This window comes from Sorghum bicolor, chromosome 5, assembly GCF_000003195.3.
Source record: "Sorghum bicolor cultivar BTx623 chromosome 5, Sorghum_bicolor_NCBIv3, whole genome shotgun sequence".
Lineage (NCBI taxonomy): Eukaryota > Viridiplantae > Streptophyta > Magnoliopsida > Poales > Poaceae > Sorghum > Sorghum bicolor.
Genome location: NC_012874.2, coordinates 4,771,747 through 4,795,155, shown reverse-complemented (window position 1 = coordinate 4,795,155; position 23,409 = coordinate 4,771,747). Strand labels below are relative to the sequence as shown.

Here is a 23,409-nt window from a genome sequence, read left to right as displayed (position 1 = left end):
TGCAGTTAAACAGTGTCAGCTTTTCCTTTGATTAAGCCATGCATGTCATTATATTTTCCGCCTGTACTTGTTGAGTTCGACATGAACTCACCCTTGCTATTTCCCCCACACCCCAGTGTGTAGTAAAGTGCTGCTCAGAAGAAGAACAAAGATGCTATGGAGTTTTCTAGAAGCTTATCAGAAGTGCTTGGCGTACCGAGCCCCCAGTCAACCGTCCCTGAGAAGAATGGAGCCTAAGAAGTTTAGCTACTCTTTCCGCGTACTCTGATGTTTGTAAGTGTTAATATAAATATGTTTTCCGCTATATATAACATTGTTTTTGATATTTCTATTCTTTGTTGTATGTGTGGACTTCCTGGGCACACATATGACGACTCTGGTCTTATTTTAAAAGCCAGGGTGTGACAGCCCCTCACAAGGATGCACTCGCAAGAGGCAAGCTTTCGGTCGGGCAATTAACCATATGGGTAGCCCATGGGCCTTCCCCGTGTTCAAGTGGGTCTCCATGTGGCCTTTCCCAGACTAGTCCCTGCTATCTCCACTAGGTGGGCTTTGTCCAAGACACCGTGGGCCTCAGATCCCTTGTACACCATTGGGAGCCACTCCACAAACTTAGTAATAGGGTCTTGCAAGACTTACAAGCCCTAAGGAGTAAAACTCTTGGTGCATGCCAACATTGCTAGCAAGAGGGCATGCAGACCTCACTAAACACTTGTCCTATATGTAGAGCAAGTGCTAAAGCGGCCTTTAACTAGCCTAACACTAATCATAGCAGTTTAGCTAATCACCTAATCTTCTTTTAAGTGTATATAGTGGTCATAGCACAATGGGATGACCCTCATCTCAAATGTAACTTTCTAAAGATCTAATATCCTCCAAATGGTTGTGTATGGGGTATATATATATATATATATATATATATATATATATATATATATATATATTTCGAACCGAGGGATTTTCCCCATTTCCATTGAATGAACAACGGAAATACCGTTCATACAGATAGTTTGTAGGACCGATAGAGAAGACTAGAAAGAAGTACAGTTCTGGAAGAAAGAAACTACAAAGACAACTAACGCACTTAGCTCACGACAGCTATGGCTTGTCAACACAGCAAAAGGAAAGCACCAGCAAAATAACCAAGTTTGATTACACAAAAGTTTAACCAAGCGACAAAGCGCCTTCCTCGAGACAGTTTCTTGCAAAAGACCAGACATCATTCTGTCTTCATCAGCCGCCTGCTCACTTCTGTCCATCCAGAGCATCCTCTTCATCGGTTGATTTGTTGTCCTCCAGAGCGAGGTGCTTTTGATCTCTCACCTCCTTGCTCACCAGTTGCATAGCAATTTTCAGCATTGTATTTGCTCCAGCAATCAACTGCTCCTTATCTTCCTCCATGTCACACCCTGGCTTTTAAAATAAGACCAGAGTCGTGATATGTGTGCCCAGGAAGTCCACACATATAACAAAAGAATAGAAATATCAGAATCAATGTTATATATAGCGGAAAAACATATTTATAATAACACTTACAAAACATCAGAGTACGCGGAAACAGTAGCTAAACTTCTTAGGCTCCAATCTTCTCAGGGACGGTTGACTGGGGGCTCCGTACGCCAAGCACTTCCCATAAGCTTCTAGAAAACTCCATGACATCTATGTCCTTCTTCTGAGCAGCACTTTACTACACACTGGGGGTGTGGGGGTAATAGCAAGGGTGAGTTCATGTCGAACTCAACAAGTACAGACGGAAAGTATAATGACATGCAAGGCTTAATCAAAGGAAAAGCTGACACTGTTTAACTGCGGGTGAGCTTTTTAGTTGGTACACTTTTATTACAATTCTTTTATTAAACAACCTATTACTAAATATGAGTGAAGCATCCCAACCCTTAATTAGATGAAAGTATATTAACAATATCATTACTCATCATTATAATTATTATTATTATTAAGATCTCCGAGGTAGCAACCTCGGATAGTAATTCGGGGTAGCAACCCCATTAAGGTAATGGGATAGCAATCCCAAATGAGAGCACAGGATAGCAATCCTGCCAACACGGAATAGCCATTCCGCCAAAGCACGAGGTAGCAACCTCAACCAAGTTTCGCCACCAAGTATCCAGTGAATCCAATTTGCTCATCAAGTGAGGGTCTGGGCCGCTCGTGACCGTGAGCACGGCTGATATATCAGTTTTACACTCTGCAGAGGTGTGCACGTTCACTCCAAGTCGTGATTCCCATTCGCCCGGGGTCGCGACTCCCCAAAACACTACCAAGGTGAGCAGGCAGGGTTTCACTACGAGACCTTTCACAGGGTCCAACTAATAGGATGCCACTCATAAGTTTTTGCCGGGGCGCGCGGCAGCCGTGCCCATAGCAATGGGACCCCGAACTGACCGACCTCTTAATATGAATACCCAAGCTACATTCCTTACGCCTACCCGGAAAGTAACATCCTACCAGCGGAGGTCCTGATAATTAGTCAAGCCAGAGCCATATAGCTTGGAGCTGCACTATAAGTCCCAGGGGGCCGCTCCCTGACTAAGTCCTTACGGAGAGCAGAGACGGGTACGCCCGGCAAACCGGACCACCAACAGTACCCGCTCCCCCTGTCCTCAACCAAACCACGATGCTCGCAAGCACCGCAACATCTCCATCACCGAAGTGACCATTGTTCACCATTTAATCATTTATCATCATTGAAGAATTCATTAAGCAAGATCATTATTACTATTATTATATAGATTAGATGAGTAGAGCAACTAAGCATATCTACTATTCACTATACTACCCATGTATAAAACCCAGGTATACAAGGAATATAGTAGAAGACTAGTCATGTCCTTAGGGTTTGCAGTATTAAGACACATGCACTGGAAAGTAAATGTATTTAAAGTTCATAGGTACAATATGATCAAAGGGTGTCTGCACTTGCCTTTATTCCCAGTGTATAACTGCTCAGAATTCTTTAGCTTCTTTCCTTCTGCTTCGACTGTCGGTCCTCAGCTCCTGGTCTTCACTGTTGACGAACCACACTTCTTCTACGCGTAGCAACCAAGCAACACAAACAGACAAACAAACAATCACGACTAAGAACAAGCATCAATCAAAAGAAAAGCTTAGAAAGAGCGCACTAAACGACACGGCTTATTGCTACGATCGTGACACGCAAGAACGATTAAGAACGGAGCTATCGTTAAACGGACACGACTATCGAGGCTCGAAGTGTAACGGAAAAGGCGACTATATGCTGGTCGTATTTTAATAAAACGGGTGAAGGATTATTCAAAATAATATCTGAAAATTGAGTTGACCAAATTATAAAGAATTATAAAGGTGAGGGTTAAATGTCAGTCATATTCTATTCATAATTAATTATATATCACTGAAGCCAATCAAGCATTTATAGTTTTGAAAAATAGAATATATGAAAGCAACTAATCGAGTGATCATGTTTAAACTAATCAAGTTATAATTAATAAGAAAACATTAAGGTTGATATTAATAACATGGGCATTTATTTATTTACAAAAGATCAAAATTATAAACATAATTTACTTTTAAATCAAAAAGACTCTAGACAAATATTACTAAATTATTTATGTGCTTCATGTTTAAATACACAAATTATAATCAAGAAGTATTTAAGTTCACATTTGATTATAAATACAAAAGTGTAAATCTAATGTGTTTTTAAATTAAGTAAATAGGAATGCATTCGAAACATTAATCGGATTAATTATACTCATACACATGAGACAATAAATATAGCACTGCTAATATGTATATGAAATCGACATAGTCACAATGCAACGAGAACCGAATTACAACCCTAGATTGTTTCAAATTTAAAAGCTATTAATCAAATTATATTTAAATCAATAAATTTAGAAATAAGTTACATGATAAATATTTATAATACTGCGTAGAGCGCGGCGATATGAAACTAACGCGACAAGAACGGGCTCAATCGGAATTAAAACGCGGATTCTATGGCCCAAAACTAGGTCAGTGGCAAAACTGTGAATAAACAGAACTAATTTTCGTATTTTAAATAATTAAAACTGAATTTTAAAAGCATAAAGAACTAAATCTTTAAATACTAATGGATCCAGGGACTAGACTGCTAAAAACAGGACTTATTTCTAATTATTTTTGAAAGGCAGTGGACTGCGGGTTAATTATGGAAAACTGCAGGGGCTTTTTCGCAAAACGGCCAGGGCAGTGCGGGGTGGCCAGCCTTGCTGGCCACGTGGCGAGGCGCGGCTGGCCGGTCCACCGCGGGGCTGTGGACCAAGGGGGCGCGGGGGCTGGCTCACCGGTCCACGGTGGACCGGGCCGAGCGGGCGTGGGCGCGGCGGCCGGCCGCGGCGGCGCCATGGGTGCGGATTCGAAGTTCGCCGTGGCGGCGAGCTAGGGCACGGCGGGGCGAGGCAAGGGCACGGGCACGTTGCGCGCGGTGCGGCGGAGCCGGTGCGCGCACTGGCCGCGCGGATGGAGGGCCGAGGTGCGTGGTCCACGGCCGCCGGTGGACGGCGGCGGCCGCAGAGCTCCGGTGAGCGCTAGCGCTTGAAAGAGAGGGAGGGAGGGCGCAAGAAGGGCACGAGCGTGGTCGTCACCTTGCTGCGAACGCCGAGGGCCGGTCGTCGTCGTCGGAGATGGGGTCGGGGTGGAGATCACCGACGGCAAGCACCTCCACGCGGCGGCGGCGGTGACCGCGGCTCGCGGCTAGGGCTAAGGTGATGGCGGCGGCGCCCTAGGGTTTAGGGAGGGGCGCGGCGCTCCGGGCTAAGCCCTTTATAGGCTCGGGGAACCTCGTGGGACGCGCGCGCGAGGATCGGGCGGCGGTTGCGTCCGGCTCCGATCCAGCCGGAGGTAGGGGATGACCGCGGGCGCTGACGCGTGGGGCCAGCTGGCAGCGGCTGCTAGAGACTGGCAAGCGGGGCCCACGTGGCAGCGGCTCAGGCGCGAGGCGGGCTGCGCGGCTGCTGCTGGGCTGCGGCACTGCGGGGCCAGGCCCAAGAGGGAGAGGGGTGCGGGTGGGCTGGCCAGGTGCAGGCCTCAAACTGAAGCAGGCCGAGATGAGAGAGGAAAAGAAAACCTTTTCTTTTTATAAAACATAATTTCTAAGCTATTTTGCTAAACAAATTTTGAAACCATTTTTGAACTCAAAAACTTGAGATTATTCTATAACATGTTTTTAGACTATTTTAAAATCCAAATATATTTTAGTTTAAACACATTTCTAAATTGTTTTCCAACTCGAATTTGAATTAGTTTTCAAATAGGACTTTTGGAGTTTTATTTTTTTTTTGAAAACCAAAAGAGACTAAACGTGGCTCGCTAGAAATTTTATATTCATTTTTCTGAGACAAGCCAAACAAAACTAGGGCACAAAACACACATCAAATAAATCACCCTCCACTTAATCTTTATAAAAAAAATTAAAAATTCCACATTTTCTCTCTTTTTGGAATTCAATAATTAAATAAATCTTGGAATATTTTAGAAAAATTTTAAATCCTTATTTAATTTAGTATTTTCTAATAACAATCCAAAATTAAAAATTTTGGAGTGTTATACTCCAGAAACAAACCTGCCCAATATTCCATAAGCGAACAAGCATAACATATAACATGAATTGGACTAGTAACAGCTTTGTCCTCAAAACAAGCACTATTCCGAGTTTTCCAAATTGCCCAACAAATAGCAGCAATGCCAATTGCATGAAATTTGGTACCATAAGGTAGCCATTGCTCACACCAAGCCCAACTTTGATTCAAATTTCTAGGTACATTAGAAGCACCTAAACAATGAGCTAAAACAACCCAGACTGCTTTGGCCAAACTGCATTGAAATAACAGATGAGAAACAGATTCATTACACTCACAGAACAAGCAAGAAGGATCACCAATCCACTTTCTTTTAACCATATTATCCCTAGTGAGTAAAGCATTATTTGCCACAAGCCAAAGAAAAATCTTAATTTTAGCAGGGATTTTGCCTTTCCAAATGTTCTTATAGTAGATGCCTGCATCATTAGTGGTGAGAAATATATATATATATATATATATCCCAAACCAAGTTAGGATTGAGGCGGTTGCAAACTAGAAGGTGGGCTAACTAGTTGGTTTTAAAACTTTTAACAAGACATCAAGGATCAGTAATGGTGTGTGCAAACCAGTCATTTAAGTTTTGAAGAAGATGCTGGAAGCTGAAAAGACTTTAGTAACAAAAAACTATGTTTTTCTAGCTACTTGTTATCAACTATCTTAGTTTAGTCATTTTAGGAAAGCTTCATCTTCTATTCCAAGGAAAATTGATGATGTCATGTCATGCAAAGCACTGGTATGGATATTGCTCTGTTTTCATATCTCTGTATTGTAATCATTTAATCACTGCTAAGAGGTAACAATTCCCCTCAGTTAGAATCAGCGACGAAGCCAGAAAAAAATTAGGGCGGGCTGAACAAGTCTACGACAATTTATCTCTACTATGGCCCTCTCACAATAGACATATATATAATAGCATAAATCAAGCTTATATTGAAAACGTCGACCAACAACAAAAATTCACAAAATATGTCATGGAAAAAAAGATGAAGTTCATAAATACTGAAAGGACCAATTGCAAAACTAATAACCACGCTTGCCCCACATTATTCCTCCGAAGCTGCAACCTACGCAAATAGACATAATTATTAGTCATACATATATGGACCTCCAAATTATAAATTTAGAAGAGAATAGAGCGTACCACTACTTTTCTAGGCAATAACATACGTCGCTTTTTCATCTTTTGAAACCGCTTTTTGATCTTTCCATTATCAATCTTTCTAAATATCTCCTTCTCAGTATAACATATCATCAAATCATTGAGCCATTCATCACCTATTTTATTGCGCAAATCTGTCTTTATAATGTTCATGGCTGAAAATATTCTCTCAACTGAAGCTGTTGCCACCGGTAGTATCAAGATTAGCTCAATGAGACGATAAACCAATTTATAAGATGTATGCATTTTAGTCTTGACCATAATTTCAGCAACTTTTCCAAGCTCAGTGCATCCAAGAAAGTCTGGAGTTCTTCTAGCATGGTTGACAAACTGTGTAAGATGATTTGGCAAAACAGCAAGTTCACCAATATCAAAATCATCGGCATAAATTTCAGCAAGCCTCACTAGTTTGTCCACATCAAAATTAGAGAAGGAGTTCCTTGGGTTAAAAGCAGCCATACATACTAATAACTCTGAACTAGTTTCACTAAACCGGTGATTCATCTCAGTCAAGAGGGCATCAATGGCGACCACAAAAAGTTCAACATGATAGTAATGCATGTTTGTTACCTTTTGCTTCCTTCTTTTAGATGTCCCTCTAACATTTATTTCCTTATCCATATCCGGCACTTCAATCTCATTCTTCTCACAAAATGTTATCACTCTTTTGAGTAATGGCTCCCATTCATTTTCCCTCATATCCTGCAAGCTATCTTTCACATCTGAGATCAAATGCATTGCTTCAACTATGTCTTGATCCTTCTTTTGCAAAGCTTGTGACAAAATATCTGTCATGCTCAACAATTGTATCATCAAATGCAGGATGAACACAAAACCAAAGCTCTCCATTTTTTCAATTAAACCTAAAGCTCCACCGTTATTTCTTGGTTTAATAGAATCTTTCTTCACTATCTCAAGCACATCTATGATAGCCTCCCACATCACCAAAATGCGAAGCAAAGTTTTAAGATGTGAACCCCATCTAGTATCTCCTGGCCTAGCTAGGCTACTTTCTTGATTTAAACCTCTTCCAGTCATAATCTCACCCTTCTCAATCTTTTCTAGCAACACATCTTGATGCTTTGCAAGCAACGCATCTTTTCTCATACAAGATGCACCCACATTGGTGACTATTAAAGGAACATAGTTAAAGAAATCTGCAATATCTGCACTAGAAGTTGAAACAGCAACCACCACTAGTTGCAATTGATGGGCAAAACAATACACATAGAAAGCATAAGGATTCTCATCACGGATCAGTTTTTGGACCCCATTAAATTCACCTCTCATATTAGAGGCTCCATCATACCCTTGCCCACGAAGCATAGAGATAGACAAATTGTGACTTGAAAGCATACTGACCAAAGCCTCTTTCAATGCAATAGCTGTACAACTCTGAACATGCTGAAGCCCAAGAAATCTCTCCACCACTTGCCCTTTATCATTCACAAACCTACACAGTATATTTATTTATGTGTTAGTATAATTGCAGAAATAATTATAATAAAATCTATGAACAAAATTGCAACTGTGGAATACTAACCTTAGAATCACTGCCATTTGCTCTTTTATTGATACATCCCGAGACTCATCAATAAGCACTGAGAATTTTCTACCAAGGATCTCATCAATACTGACAGCTGTGACTTCCTCAACACAAGCTTTTGCAAGATCCTTTTGTATATCAGGAGATATCATCTGGCAATTTTTAGAACCTTTTTCATATGCATCATTGACTATATCTACCTTATCCTTATACCAATCAACCATCTCTCTAAACATACCCTTGTTGAGGGAAGTAGAACTCTCATCATCTCCACGAAAAGGTTGCCCTTGATATATGAGAAATCTTGCAACATCTAAAGATGATGTCAGCCGAATCTCATATCGTTTTTCTTCCTCCGTGCTTACCTCAACTATTCTTTGACCCACACTTGTCCTTTGGTTCATAAAATCATCACACTTCAGTCTGGCCTCTGTATGAGTCTTCGAAGCACTATGCTTATGAAAAGTATCCTTAGCATTCTTCCAATTTTGATAACCTTGATGAGCAAAGACAGAACTTCCAAATTTTTCTGTCTTCCCCGAATTAAAGAAAAGATAACAATATAAGCAATAAGCAGCATCCTTGGACTCACTATACTCTAGCCAATCAAATTCGTCAAACCAAATCTTTTGAAATGATCTCCATTGACCAACCATACATTTAGAAGGAAATTGAAATTCATGAGGTTGGGTTGGACCACTCAAAGCATACACTCTCTTTAATTGGTCTCTAATTGCTGGATCATAAGAAGCAATTGGTTTGCGTTGTCCAGGGTCAGCAATTAGGTTTGAATGACTAAACTCTTTCCTCGGTTTCTTTGGGTTTGGTTGACTTCTACTCTCATTAGTATGTGCAGTTGAGCCGCTGCCAGTTGAACTTGAAAAGTAATTGTTCAAAGTCAATGTTCTTTTCGACATGCTGATGAGTGATAATATAAAAAAAATCAAATCGTATCATAAATCAAATATTCAGTCACACACATGAACACATCGTATTCAATGTTACAGTTAAGAAAATAAGAAACCACCTCTGCCTGCTGGCTGGTTCCTGGCTTCCTGCCGCGGCTGCCGCCTGCTTGGCTGCTCCTGCTGGGTGCTGGCTGCCGGCTTGCTGCCTTACCCAGCCCCAAAAGCTTCACGGCGTTGTCCGCCCGCAGTCGCGCTGCCCACCCGCAGAGCCGCGGTCGCGCCGTCCGCGTCCCGTGCGAAGCCGCCGCTGCGGGTCTGATGAGGCTTAAGCCGGCGCCCGCCCGCAAAGCCGCGGCCGCACCGCTCGCCCCGTCGCCCGTAGAGCCGCGGCCGCACCGTCCGCGCCCCGTGCGATGCGAAGCCGCCGCCGCAAGTCGGATGCGATGCGAATATGCGATGGGGATACAGATACGGGATGAGCAGGGGTGTGTTACAGGGAGAGATGTCTCCACTTTTTAGGATTGGGCTTCAGCCTTTGTTGGCCCAATAAACATTGAGTATTCTTTTTATCTCTAATAATTGTCAGCCCTTCCCAATCTATATAATTAAACATAAAAAATCAAGGTGGGGCTTAGGTGGGGCGCTATGTGCTCAGGATTGTTAGGCCGGGCTGAAGCCCGCCTTGACCGGCTGCTAGCTCCGTCGCTGGTTAGCATAGTAAAAATTTCCATGTCATGTAATCTACTTATTTGAAGACTCAGTTATTTGTAGGCTTTCATCCCCATATTGGGTTTTTTGGCAACTTCTGTAAAAGTAGCAAGCAGCAATCTAATTAAGAGATCTCTAAGGAGACCCCTCCATAATACTTGGATATGTTATCACAGTGAAATTATGGTTTAAATATGCTCACATCACTGAGAACTCCTGTGAAAAATACCTCATTATGTGCAGTGCTAGTCCAGCTTTTTCTCCTCTGAATTTTGGCCTCATTAAGTCTGTAGTATGCTCCACCTTATTCGAAATTATATTCAAGTGAGTAATGGACAATGGCGATGTCACAAAATAAGTAGATGTAATTTATGGTATTCACCCACCTTATTCAAAATTATATTCAAGTGAGTAATGGACAACGGCGATATCACAAAATAAGTAGATGTAATTTATGGTATTCACCCACCTTATTCGAAATTATATTCAAGTGAGTAATGGAAAATGGCGATATCACAAAATAAGTAGATGTAATTTATGGTAACCATTCTGATACTTAGCATAACAACACTACATGAACAGGTGATAGTGATAATGCCTGAGGTGTAGCAAGCATGTAAAGGAAAATGACTAACATGGAGATCCTTCTAAATAGCATGGATTGGAAATTAGAATAACAACAATCAAAATGCTGCCCCCATTCCATGCACCTGCCATTGGATACTTTCACAGCTGGTCAGCAGTTCTTTGTTCAGATAAAAAAAAATATTCTCCCATATTCAATTCAGGTGTATGCTTCCTATTTGGTGTAATGCACCTTGCACTTTGTCATTCCCTACAATAACAGGAAAAAGAAGAAAGCTTTAGTCATATGCAACATAAATGAGTACACAATGTATGAATTCCAGTATAGGAATCAAAATATGACTAATGGTGTAACAACCATTTCTTCGAACATCTACATACAACCAAGAAAACGACTCTAGCCGTCAACTCTGCTTGATTTTTCACTGCTCCCTGCCATGCCACCATGACTCCCTAGACACAAACTCTGTAGCGTGGACGGGTGAGCATCAAGGAAGAAGGTGAGCAGCTCACTGAGCCTAGATCTCGTTCGTGACAATGTAGAAGGGAGACCCTCGGCTGCGCGGGGTTCATCCTATCATCACAGTGCCGGAGTGGCCCAGGTTCGAGCCAACCTCAATCGACGAATTCAATTAGCAGGAGCTAGGTTGAGACGAGATCCTGCCTTCGTGCCTGCCACAGCCGGTGGCTCCGTGCTCTGCAATGAGCAGGAAGACGAAGGGGAAAGGAGTACAGAACACCGGCATGAAGTGGCTTCGATTTTTGTCGGCGTTGGGCCGGAGAAGGGAGAAGTGGGCTTTCGTGGGTAGTCCAACTTTCTCTTACCTTGGCTTACGTATTTTTCTATTTATTTCAGAAATTTAACGATATTGTGCTTTTAGTGGAGGTGATGTTTTCGTCGACAGTGAGACGCTTGTGGAGACTTCATCAATATCAAGATATGTTGGCACTGTCTTTCAGAGATGCTTATAGAGATAAGATTTGTATACGCATATTCGTAGGAGTGAGTATGCATGCTGCGTGCATATTGAGTGTCTGTGTCTATACTTGTGTAATTTTAAAAAAAAGATGAAGGATAATTTGCTAAAGAAAAGAGATGAATGATAAACATTTTTAACTCCTTAGATTATTTTCACGGTTCAAGTTTTCTCATTGAATAACGGTCCCTGAATTTGCAAAAGCATTTGCTAGACTACCTCGACTGTATCTGACCATTTTGTGGCCCAGGCCAAAAAAAACCCCGACCATTTTGGACCGAAATAATCCGGTCCATGACTATCCACCACTACTGGAAACTGAAAATTTCCTGTCAGTATAAACAAGACCGACAGAAAAAAAATACAATTATCGTGTCGGGTTTAGACAACCGACAGAAAAATTAGGATACCGATAAAGAAATGGATAATTACCTGTCGGTGCACACGTTACCCACAGAAAAATAAACAACACACAGGAAATGTATGTGTTTTCCTGTCGGGGTACGTTTTTTCTGTCGGTATTTGTCGTAACACACATGGAATTTGTTAATTACGTTTCTAAATTAAGTTGCACATTATAAAGGCCGACTTCTGACGGAGCGAAGCGGAGGCAGAAGTCGGCCATTGGTATACGCCCTCGTCGTCACTTGGGGGGTGCGGGGGGCTTGTCCCCCGCGTTACGGTACATATATCCAAATTAAGGTTCCACTAATCATTATGATCTTGTAAGACAAATTACAGTGACCCAACTCTTTTGAAATATCATGAAAAATACTTTCCGTGTAGAATTGCCGCCAATCCAAATATCTGGCGGGAAGCCAAAGGGCTTCAGCGCGCCAAACCCAAAGAGAAGGCCCACAAGCCCGTGACTCAACTCTCAGCAAAAAGAAATAAAGAAACCCCAAAACCCCTCCGGCCCGCATTGTGACCAAGCCCCAGTTCAGGATTCAGCGAGAGTCCTATCCGTGCGCCGCCACACAGCCCGTGCCGCTTCCCCTCGCATCTCCCCCGCACGGCGTCACTTCCCCTCGCGCCTCCACACCACGCGCGCCGCCAGCTTCCCCTCGCGACCCTCCACCGCATGGAGGCCGCCCTCCCCCACTGGACCATCTCTCGTCGCTCGTCTCGTCAGGCTCCCTGGCGTGGACCATTCTCGCGCCGCGGCCATACCTCCTCGGCTCCTCGCGCGGCTTGCCTTGGGGACCGACGACGTTTCCTCCCTCGACTACCACACGACTCGGCGGCATTCTCCACCTGTCTTTGCTCGCACCCGAGGTATTGCCCTCTTCTCTATACCCCTGTTATGGTTGCCTCAATCCCACCCCCAAGTTGCTAACACCCATAACTGTAATGCCCAGATCTGATGCTGGAGGTGTATAAGATTCTTTTCTGGTCTGGTGAATGCAATTATAAATAACATATTTTCTGTCAGTCTGTTTGAATTATCCTGTCGGTGGAGAGTCGACATGGAAAATTTTTATTTTCTGTCAGTCTGTTTGAATTCTCCTGTCGGTGGAGAGTCGACATGGAAAATTTTTATTTTATGTCAGTTTGTTTGAATTCTCCTGTCGGTGGAGAGTTGACATGGAAAATTTTTATTTTCTGTCGGGCTAAGGTCGACGGAAAAAATAAGTGTTCTCCTGTCGGTGTAAGTTCTGTTTTTTTGTCGTTCCCCATCCGACAGAGAATGTATTTCCTTGTCGGTTTTTGTATTTCCTTGTCGTCACCTTTCGACAAAAAAATGATTCTAAACCTGTCGACAACGAATTTTTCTGTGGGCGGTCAACCGACAAGGCAAATAACAAACCGACAGGAAAATAGTTTGCCCGACAGAAAAACATTTATTCCCTGTCGTGCTAGGCCTGTCGGAGTTTTTCTGTCGGGTCCCCGACAGAAAAAAATAAAGGCATTGTCGGTAACCGACAGGAAATCTTTAGTTTCCAGTAGTGCACTAGACACATCGCGCCTATTTTCGAGCAGGACTTGGGCCTGGCAGGCTACTTCTGTAATTTAGCATGTAAAATAGTCAAAATGAATATTTCGAATTAGAGCTATAAAAAAAAATTCTAGGCAGCAGGACCTTATTCACAATGTTTGGTTTTGGGATGTAATAGGATGTGACGGTCCCGTTCCTGATGTGTTTGGTTACAGGAATATGGTTATCCTTGTTTGTTTTTAGAGTAAGTTGTAGGAATGGGATGATGCAACTTTTTACACCGTCGGAGGACCAACGCAGGGTGGGCGAAGTGGACAGAAATGGACCAGACCGCCTGATGATGTGCTGAAGCCTGAAACTAAAATGCTATGGCTCCTTACCTACTCCAAAGTCGAAGTCCGGCAGCTGGGGCTTTCTCGTGCGAGATAAAGATGGCGATGTAATCACAGATGGAAGGGGAAGGATCGACCATCTCCTTAATGCCGTCTAGGCGAAACTGATCGCTTGTCTTCAAGAACTGCAGATGGCTGTCAACTTGGGGAACTCCCTGCTGATTATGGAGACTGACACCCAAGAGGTTTTAAGTGCTTTGAAAACTGAGGCTTTCACTGATTCGGCCTTTGGTTATCTTGTGGAGGAGATCAAGTCATTGTCAAACTTAAATCTCTCTAGCTGTGAGTGCGTTTTTGTTAGTAGAGTTTGTAATGTGGCCGCTCATGAGCTGGCTGCCTTGGGTTATGTATGCACTGATGGGGAGGAGATCATCTCAAACTCTTTACCTGGAAGTGTAGCTGTAATTGTTGCTAATGATTTATTAGCCCGTGATAAATGAAGTGCCACCTAGATTTTTTTTAAAAAAATAGTAGACATCATCTATGGACCCATCTGACATACATGGACCCCACCTGTCATTCTCTAATAATTTTCTTGATTTTATTTTTGTTTTTGATGAACCTTATCTTCTTTGCTTGCCGTTGGGAGTTCCCCTTTTGTTTGTTTTGGCCGTATTTCATCTTCTTAGTGTCGTATGAGAGGAAACCAGAGTGTTGTGCCTCCCCACCTTGCTACGACCTCGACCCCCATGAGAGAGGAGCCGACGTGCTGCCAAGAGGGAACAAGCCACCACTATCGCCATGAGCTCGGGCTCTTAAGAGGGCATGAGTTCCTACAGCACCATGAGCTCGCTTGAGGATGAGGAGGAAATACCAGCTTGAGTGGATGGTCAAACGACATCGTTGGCAGGGGGATGAACCCGTCCTCCCGTTTTCGAGGTGCGAGACATCCCGCATTTGGGCGACATATTCTTCTCGGGGAGGCAACCGATCCTCTGTTGTCGTCCATCCAAATACATGTAAGAACAAGATAGATGACCATCCCGTCCTCATTCATCCCACAAACTAAACACACACTGAGGTTCATGGGTAGGCCAAAACCTAATGGGCTCGGGTCAGGTCAGGTTCAATTTGTTCGGCTCTACTCAACTCAAATCTACCATGGTTTAGCTGACGTGTCAATAGTTTTTACCAATCAAACACATGATGTAGCTAATGGCTAACCCATAAAAAACAAAAAAATTATCGAGCCCACATATCATCCTCGCTCTCCACCCCTTTGTCTTCTATGAATCATTTCTTCCAAGCTTCTTTTGTGCCCTCTTACCATCTCCATTCGATGGTGTGGGTGCTTAATACAAAGTTAAGGGACGCCACCGGGTTGCCCTTGGGCATCTTTGGCTATGGGGTGGAGCTACAATGGTTTATGGGTATTTGAGGATACCCAACTTTTTTGCTAGAACATGAAGTATATTGTCCTTGACCAAACTTTTGGATGGTGTAGGGTGAGAAAATGATTACAAAGTTGGAGTGTGGGATGGAGTTGTCACCAATGAACTATGTCATCCCTGCTTTATTCTAGAGGCTATTTATTTTGCGAAAGTTAAACTCAAGGACTATAATGGTCTTTTGAGTTAAGTCCATATAGGAATCCAAGTCGAAATTGACTTTTTTAAGTTAGTGTCAATGTCCTCGATCGCTACTGCCCACCCTCCAAAACATTGCCACCTCCTCGGGCATAGTAGGGCTTCGCTCAAAGTGTTGTAGTTTTGGACTGCTCAAAGGTGTCTTCGTGTTTGCCCTTCAGGAGAGGCCGGTGGTGCGCCCTGGTCTTCTTTTTAGAGACCTTCTGAAGATAAATTTGTGTAGGCTCTGGCCCATCGCTTCAGAAGGTCCTTTCAGATGAAGACTGGAGAGGGTTCTCGGGTTCCTTGCAAGAGGAAACATCTCGACTCACACCGGTGATGAAGGGTGTGTTTGGTTGGGCTGTGACTTTTGAAAAAGCTGCTGTGAGCTTTGAGCTTTTGAAAAGCTGCTGTGGGATGTGGGCTTTGAGAAAGCCAAAAGCCGTTTGGTTGGTCACTCGTGCCTTTTAGAAAAAACTGAACAGATCCCAAAAGTCAGTGAAAGTAAGGGGTGAGGTGCTTTTGGATTTGTACTACGAGAAAAGCTGCTTTTGGGCAAAAGCACTTGTGGCTTTTGGGCCCTTTGGTTGGCTTTTGACTTTTACAAAAACAAAAACAGGTTCAAAAGCCCGACCAGGGGGATCCGAAGTAATGTTGTGTGAATGGAGGAGGACCCTACGAGGGATATTGCTCCCAACAAAGTATATATCTAATAAAGCATATTGTTTGTTATATATATATATGGACTCAAGGTGCCGCATCACCACCGATAGATTTCCTTACCGACTATGAAACTTATATCTCAACCAAATGTGATCTATATAAAGCCAGACAGAAAACTCCCCATTCGGTCTTGCAATCTCATAGCCATCTAGGCAAATGATATTATTTTATATGAAACAATATTATTTTTATAAACATTACGAAGTTTTTTTAAAAATACTATATTGGGACCATATATTATATCGATGTCTTAGTACACTTAATTATACTTGTTGTGGTAGGAGAGAATATGTGGTACAAAGCTGCAAATTAAAATATGAGAGATGTACACCATCACATTGTTGTTACCATTCATGATCCGTGCATGCATGCTGACCTTGTTGCGATGCAAGATATGGATCGCACTTGCTCAATCCCTCCATGACACTTTGTGACGAAAAATGTAGTAGGGCTACTTCTCCTAACACAGCAATAATGGAGTGGTTGCTGCTGCATGCATTATTGCTCCATGGAACATTTGGATCTACCTTGCTTTGGATCTAATGCAAGCAGGGCACACATGTTACTTATCTTGGTCCATCTCTTTTGCTTTCATCCTTTAACTTAATGTCATTGTTGCATTTGCTTGAAATGACAATGCCAGATAAATAAAGTACCGGATGGACAAACTCAATCTTCTCCTAGAATAATTAGCTAGGAAAAATAGAATACGATAAAAATATATATGTACGTTTAGATTAAGGCCGATTCACCAAAGGCCAACAAGTAAATCATTTTCTTTTACCTCGCCAATTGCTACAAATATTCTTCTCCGTGAGAAATAATCAAACATGCAACTATTACTACTACAGTACTTTTAATAGAGGCGAGCATTGAAATAGCCTGCAATCAAAGGTCTTAATGGTGACTTTATGGAGATGGTTGTTTTGCCTGCCTCCGTAAATCAAACAGGAAAAATAAAAAAAAACTTGTGAACAGGCCCACCGAGTCCATCTATGGGCCCATCGAGCCCATCCACGGGTCATCCACTATACCACAGCCTATCTATAGCGATCTACGGACGGTCGCTATAAGTCGGTATAGCGACCTACGGACGGTCGCTATAAACATATACCGACCAACTTGGCCGGTCCCCATAAGTGGCGTCGCTATAAATTTTAGCGTTCGACCATACTTATATAGCGACCGACCGTTGGACAGTACGTTGAAGATATGCGACCAACCGTTCGACGCCTTTTAGAAACTTATAGCGACCATTAGTAAGACGCTAGTAATATATAGCGTCCAACTGTCAGACGCTATCCATAATAGAAAATAACAACACAGTTATTCATTACCCTCAAGATTAATACTAATCATACAATCAAACATACAATCAATGAGCCATAACATCACCAATTCCATTTTGAACAATACACAATCATGACAATGAAGTTCATCATAGCTCACAAATATATTATATCCATAAACATTTGTCTTGTGTTATTTTCCACAACTTGCACAAATAAGTTATATGGCATACGGTTTGGACCCTGGACCATGCGCACCGCCACAATCCAGCCTCCCACCACTAGGATCTGGCCTTCCGCTGCCTCGCCGCCAGGATCCGGCCTCTCACTATCGGATCAAAACGCCCACCACTAGATCTAGAGGTGGAGGGGCAGGGAAAGCAGCCCACCACTGAGATCCGGCCGCCCTCCGATCGAGCTCCATGCCTTCTTGCTCAAAGCCTACTCATGGTTGTTGGATCTAGCCGCTGCTTGGGTGGGGGAGCGACAATGCACCGCCGTGACCATCTACCATCGAGGCGCACGTCCGTGCCGAGGTCGGCCGCGTTCTTGCCGTCTCCATACGTGTAGCCGGTGGCGCATCCATTCGTACCAGGGCCACCTATGACCATGCCAGGGCCAGCCGCATCCGAGCCACTAGGGACGGATGTCTGCGTCAACCGAGGCAGGGAGAGAGAGATGGGGTGCCACCATCGGAGGGAGGAGAGGGGCCACTGGAGGGAGGGAGAGACACTGAGGGAGGGAGAGGACGGCTCAGGGAGCGAGACGCCTGAGTGATAGGGATACTGAGCTGAAACCCTAACTTCTATTTATATAGAAGCCCAATAGGTGTATTGGATACGAGCTTTTGTCGAGCCTCATGCATATTTTCCTAAGCAGTCTTCAAAAAATGGCCTAATTTTTGGAGGTGGGACTTTTCCGTAATTCTATTTTAGGAGGTGGTTATTTGTTGACCGTCTCCATAAATTGATTTTATGAGACGGGTAAACGTGACAGCCTTGGTTAAAAAAATGACCGCCTTTGTTAACAGCCTGGTATTTTAGAAGGCGGTTAAATTTTGTGCTCACCTTTGTTAATGTTTGGGTAATACCTCCTAAAATCATTTGTGTAGTAGTGTATGCATATGCCATATACATGATGCACAAGAAAGATATGAAAAAGCATATTAGTAGATCAGTTTAAATATACCATATATATAGTAAATAGTACGATGTGAGCACTGTCCTAATGATGTATGGTTAATTATTCGGTTAAGGACTTGTTTAGTTCCCAAAATCTGTTGGTTTTGGGTACCGTAGCAATTTTATTTTTATTTGATAATTATTGTCCAATTATGGACTAATTAGGGTCAAAAGATTTATCTCGTGATTTATAGTCAAACTGTGTAATTAGTTTTTATTTTCGACTAATGCTCTATGCATGTGCCACAAGATTCTTGAAAAGTTTTTGGTTTTTGAGGTAAACTAAACAAGGCCTAAGTGACTGTCTAGAGGACTAGAACTAGTCAACCACTTGTGGAGTTTAATACGTGCATAGACTACGGCCACAACCACAAGGTGTACCCTGACCCAGATCCACAGGTAAACAACTAACAACTACCTTGACCTTTTGCACCTCCATTCTCACTTGGGGCTTGGGGGACATCACCAACGGCACAAGTTCCTGTGGTTGCAATGCAAATGGCTGATGAATTGAGAACGCACCAGGCATGTATGTATATATACATGCTTTGTTTAATTAATACGATTTATTTGGTAGCCATGATGTGATGCTTGATGATGTTGATATAGGAAAAGGGGGTCGTCTTCATCCATGGATCGTCTGGTGAAGATATTTTTGGTGTTGGATCAATCAAGTGGTGGCCGACAACATCCAGCTCCTTTGTGTTTTGCATCATACTCTTCTTTGGCTAAAGGAAAAGTGGATCTTTTAAGGCCCTTATTATAGTACATTGATCGATCATAAACACAAGAGGGGACATGTTATAATTCCCAAACTAGCTTGTAAGGATAATCTCTCCAAATTTCAGAAATATTTGGGTTATTTATGAGGTATTTTTTGGTGTGATGAACCATTTCACCCTAATATAATTATTAGCTTGAGAGTCATATAGTGGCGGAGAATCAATCCATTATATATATTCTATGGAACAAACAAAAACTTGAGGATTGAGAAAATGATGTACTACCATATTTCTCTAATTTGATCAAGTTTGTAGCTAGACAAATATATTAACATTTACAATACCAATGCAAAAATGAAATATCAAGATATACTTTGATGGTGGGTTTAATGAAACTAATTTGTCATTGTAGATGATAGTATATATTTTTTATGACACAACCAAAGCAACAAAAGTTTGACACAATTTTTTTTGAAACAACAGGTTAGAGAAATAGGCGTGCACACGCATGCAAGTTGCCACATGCATGTATCTAGCTTAATCATTTGAGAGAATCAAATATTTTTGAGTGCGTGGAGACCTATACAATTTTTTATTATTATTTTGATTTGCCTGGACCCATTTCTGGTATCTCAACAAACAAAAAGGAAATGTTTTGTGGATGAGAAAACTTTGAAATTTCAAGTCGTTCGATATCGCGATCAAAGTACACTTTCTCAGACCATTTGGCGTGTCACGAAAAAATTATTTTGCCTTCAGATCCGGTCCTTTTTTCTAGCTCCAATGGACGGCAATTGCTTCGACTGTCGGCAATATGATTTATTTTGTCAAAAGATAAGCCGTATCCCATTGAATAAACTGCTGACCTTTTAGTTAAGGCATCCTATTGACCACCAAAATTAGCATACTTAGTCCTAACCCTTGTTATTATTCTACAAACTCCGGTGTACCGACATATTTTTGCTGGTTGTGAAAATACAATGATCATATACAGATCTATATCTAGATTTGATAGCAACTTTAAGAGCCTCTTTATATCCTTTCTTATTAATAGAACAAAGATTAGATAAAAAAATTTCCCCCAACAGTTTATTTAATTGGATCATCTTGCCATTCTCTATTCCAGATTTCACGGTAAAAGGCGGAGAATGGAGTTGGCTCTCTAGAATATGTACAAGATTTAGAGAAGAGGTAGGAGGGTGAAAAGATATAGTGAGCGAATTTTATTCAAATGGCTTTCTATATAGTAATTTTTAGAGAGTGAGTTTAACAAAAAAACTCCTGAAGATGTTCCCATCTTGTAAAAGGTAAAAAAAAATCCTTGAACCGACAAGAATATGAGGTCAAATTGAAGTAACCATGATTAAGTTCTAGTTGAGATGATCCAAACAAACACATATGATCACATATTTGTATGCCGAATAAGTATATGGACACACGTTAGCTATGCATGCAGATGAAAAAAACACTAAGGCCTTGTTTAGTTCCAAAATTTTTGACAAAATGCGCACTGTAGTACTTTCTTTGTATTTAACAAATATTGTTCAATCATGGGCTAACTAGGCTCAAAAGATTTGTCTCGCAAATTATAGATAAACTGTGTAATTAGTTTTTTTATTTATATTTAATGTTGCATGCATGTGCTGGAAGATTCGATGTGATGGGAAATCTAGACAATTTTACAAATTTTTTTGGAACTAAACAAGGCCTAAATAACGTTGTGTGAGAGAGTAACGGATTCGTTGGAGGCGCTTTGGTGCCTAGAGCATATGAACAAGAGCTAAGATATTCGCTTGAGCTTATCAACCGAATCTGCTAGCCATAAGGATAGCAGCGGGGCGGTTTCAGATTGGATATCCGCGGGTTTTGGTTCTCGCAGGTTCGGGTTTGGGGATGATTTTTCACCCACGGTTTTCAGGTTCGGAGCCTCAAAACCTATCGGGTTCGGTTTCGGGTTTGGTCGTCCACCCGTGGATATCCGTGATATCCGATTTAAGTCATTAGAATTAATTTTCATATTTTATAATATGGTAATAATAACTTGTTTACTTAGATTATAAAATTTATTTTAAACTAACTCATGAAAATATTTATGTTTTATTGCCTCTTGTTTATACACGTATGTGTATATATCATGTATATATTTACAGAAAGTCCTTATTGCTATTATTATGTTGACATAGAAAGCGGGTTTCGGGTATCTATTCGGGTTTCGGGTATCCGCGGGTTTGGTTTTAGAGAGGGGTTATCACCCAAATCGGTGTTAGGTTTGGTTTCGAGTTTGGGTGCACATAGACTTCATCCGATCCGAACCCGCCCCGTTGCCATCCTTAGCCAACCATTCAACAATGTTTTTCTCTCACAACAAATCAAACTTATCAGCCAAGCTCTATACAAGCAATTCCAAACCTATTTCTACATGTGTCTTTTAGACCCGCCAGCATTTGGGGCCAGTGGAATGAAACTTTCCACTAGCGGTTGTGTTATGTCAACTGCGTGTAGAAAGGCTCATCTAGAAAATATAAATTGAGTTTTAAAAATAACAATCTAATCGTGAGAAAGTCGCAAGACGTGCATTTTTTCACATAAAATTGCACTCTTCGCTGCCAATAGGATTTGAACCCGCAACCTCTCCCACGCGCGTAGCCTCTTCTACCACTCTATTCATTACTCACATGTGTCTATATTAGAGTTTGGTTCCCCACATATTATCCTAAATCGAGCAAACATTGATTTTTTTGAGGCCCTAAATGGATTAAAATGAAAAAGTTGTCAACTATAAAATTATATAACTTTTCAAGATCTACAACTTTTATGGTAGTTTCTCCATTTGCGGTAATTTACAAAATTTGAATTTCAAATTTTACAAATTCGAACATAGTTTTCGATGCCAACATAATTTCAAATGAAGAAAATTATCAACTACAAAGTTTTATAACTTTTCGAGATCTACAACTTTTATTTTGGTATTTTTTCATACGAGGTCATTTGAAAAACTCAAAAAATCAATTTAAAATTATTTTTACAGGCGGTGTTTTAACAAACCGCCACTAGAAAGTGGTAGTTCTATTAGGAGAACCGCCAGTGAAAATGGTTATTCATTAGCGGTTCTTGCGTTGGGCCTGCTGATTTCTTTTTATAGATGTTTTTTAATTGAAACCGCCTGTAAAAAAACCACCGCCAGCATAGAGCTTTTTTTTACTAGTGAGTATAAGTATATATTGATAATTAATTTGTAGGGAATAGAAAATAGAAAAAAATTAAAAGAAAGTAATGCAGCTCAAGGTAAAAATTAAACCTGCACCGTCTTAGTTTAGGAATGAAAAGGTAAATCAAGAAATTATAGGAAACATAAAAGTCAGATGATTATGAGAATCGAAGAACTAGCACACTCATTGTTGAGCAAGGGACGTAATAATACATTGGACCACAGGCTTTTTTTTTCCAAATGAACGTACGTGGCGCCCCGTTAATGGGCTCCAGTGGCGTGGATAAGAATTAAGAAGCTTCCACCAGTTGGTTTATTTGGTGAAACTCGGGCCTGTTTGGTACAGCTCACAACAGCTGTATGTTTTCTTGTGAGCTGTTTTTTCTTGTTAAACACTTATTTCCAAAATAGCTTTATGGTTGAAGCTCTGTTTTCTCTCCTCTCATAGAGATATGAGTTGGGATGAAGCTGAAAAAGTAGCTTATTGCAGCTTCCTCCTTTATTTCTCTCTTTCAACTATGCAGGCGCGTTCCGGAGCCCGTGTGGGCTGTGCGACCGAGCTGGACCTCCAAAATTCATGAGCCCCAAAATTTACTAAGTGTCCTAAGTATATATAATAATTTTAGGTTTATTTTAATTAGTAAATTAATCACATACACTCAATAAACGTGGTCTGCTACTTCCTTCAAGAGAAAGCACATTGAGTCTATGATCCTAAGTTAGAAAAGTTTATAGCCGGTAATTCTTCTTCACACAAGTTTGTAACCTTTTGTGAGTTTATGGCTTTATCCCTTGAACTTATTTCTCGCCCTTGGTGTTGTTCGTCGCTCAAGAGTCGAGACCTAGTAGCAATCCTAGACGACCGGACCCAGATTAGGACGCCAGACGG

The 23,409-nt window shown here is 41.6% G+C and overlaps 1 protein-coding gene across 1 annotated transcript; it reads right to left on the bottom strand.

Moving 5' to 3' along the window:
* On the bottom strand, positions 6,665–9,138 carry LOC8073618 (zinc finger MYM-type protein 1). Its single transcript, XM_002449005.2, has 3 exons — positions 8,324–9,138; positions 6,763–8,233; positions 6,665–6,685 (listed from the first exon to the last, which is right to left on the bottom strand). Exons 1-3 carry the CDS (start codon positions 8,980–8,982, stop codon positions 6,665–6,667), a joined length of 2,151 nt encoding a protein of 716 aa, XP_002449050.2. The 5' UTR covers positions 8,983–9,138.

Coding starts and splice junctions, on each gene's coding strand:
- LOC8073618 (XM_002449005.2), bottom strand. CDS start 8,982: ATGGTTGGTCAATGGAGATCATTTCAAAAGATTTGGTTTGACGAATTT. Junction 8,234..8,323: donor CAAATGGCAGTGATTCTAAG/GTTAGTATTCCA, acceptor TATACTGTGTAG/GTTTGTGAATGATAAAGGGC. Junction 6,686..6,762: donor TATTGCCTAGAAAAGTAGTG/GTACGCTCTATT, acceptor CTATTTGCGTAG/GTTGCAGCTTCGGAGGAATA.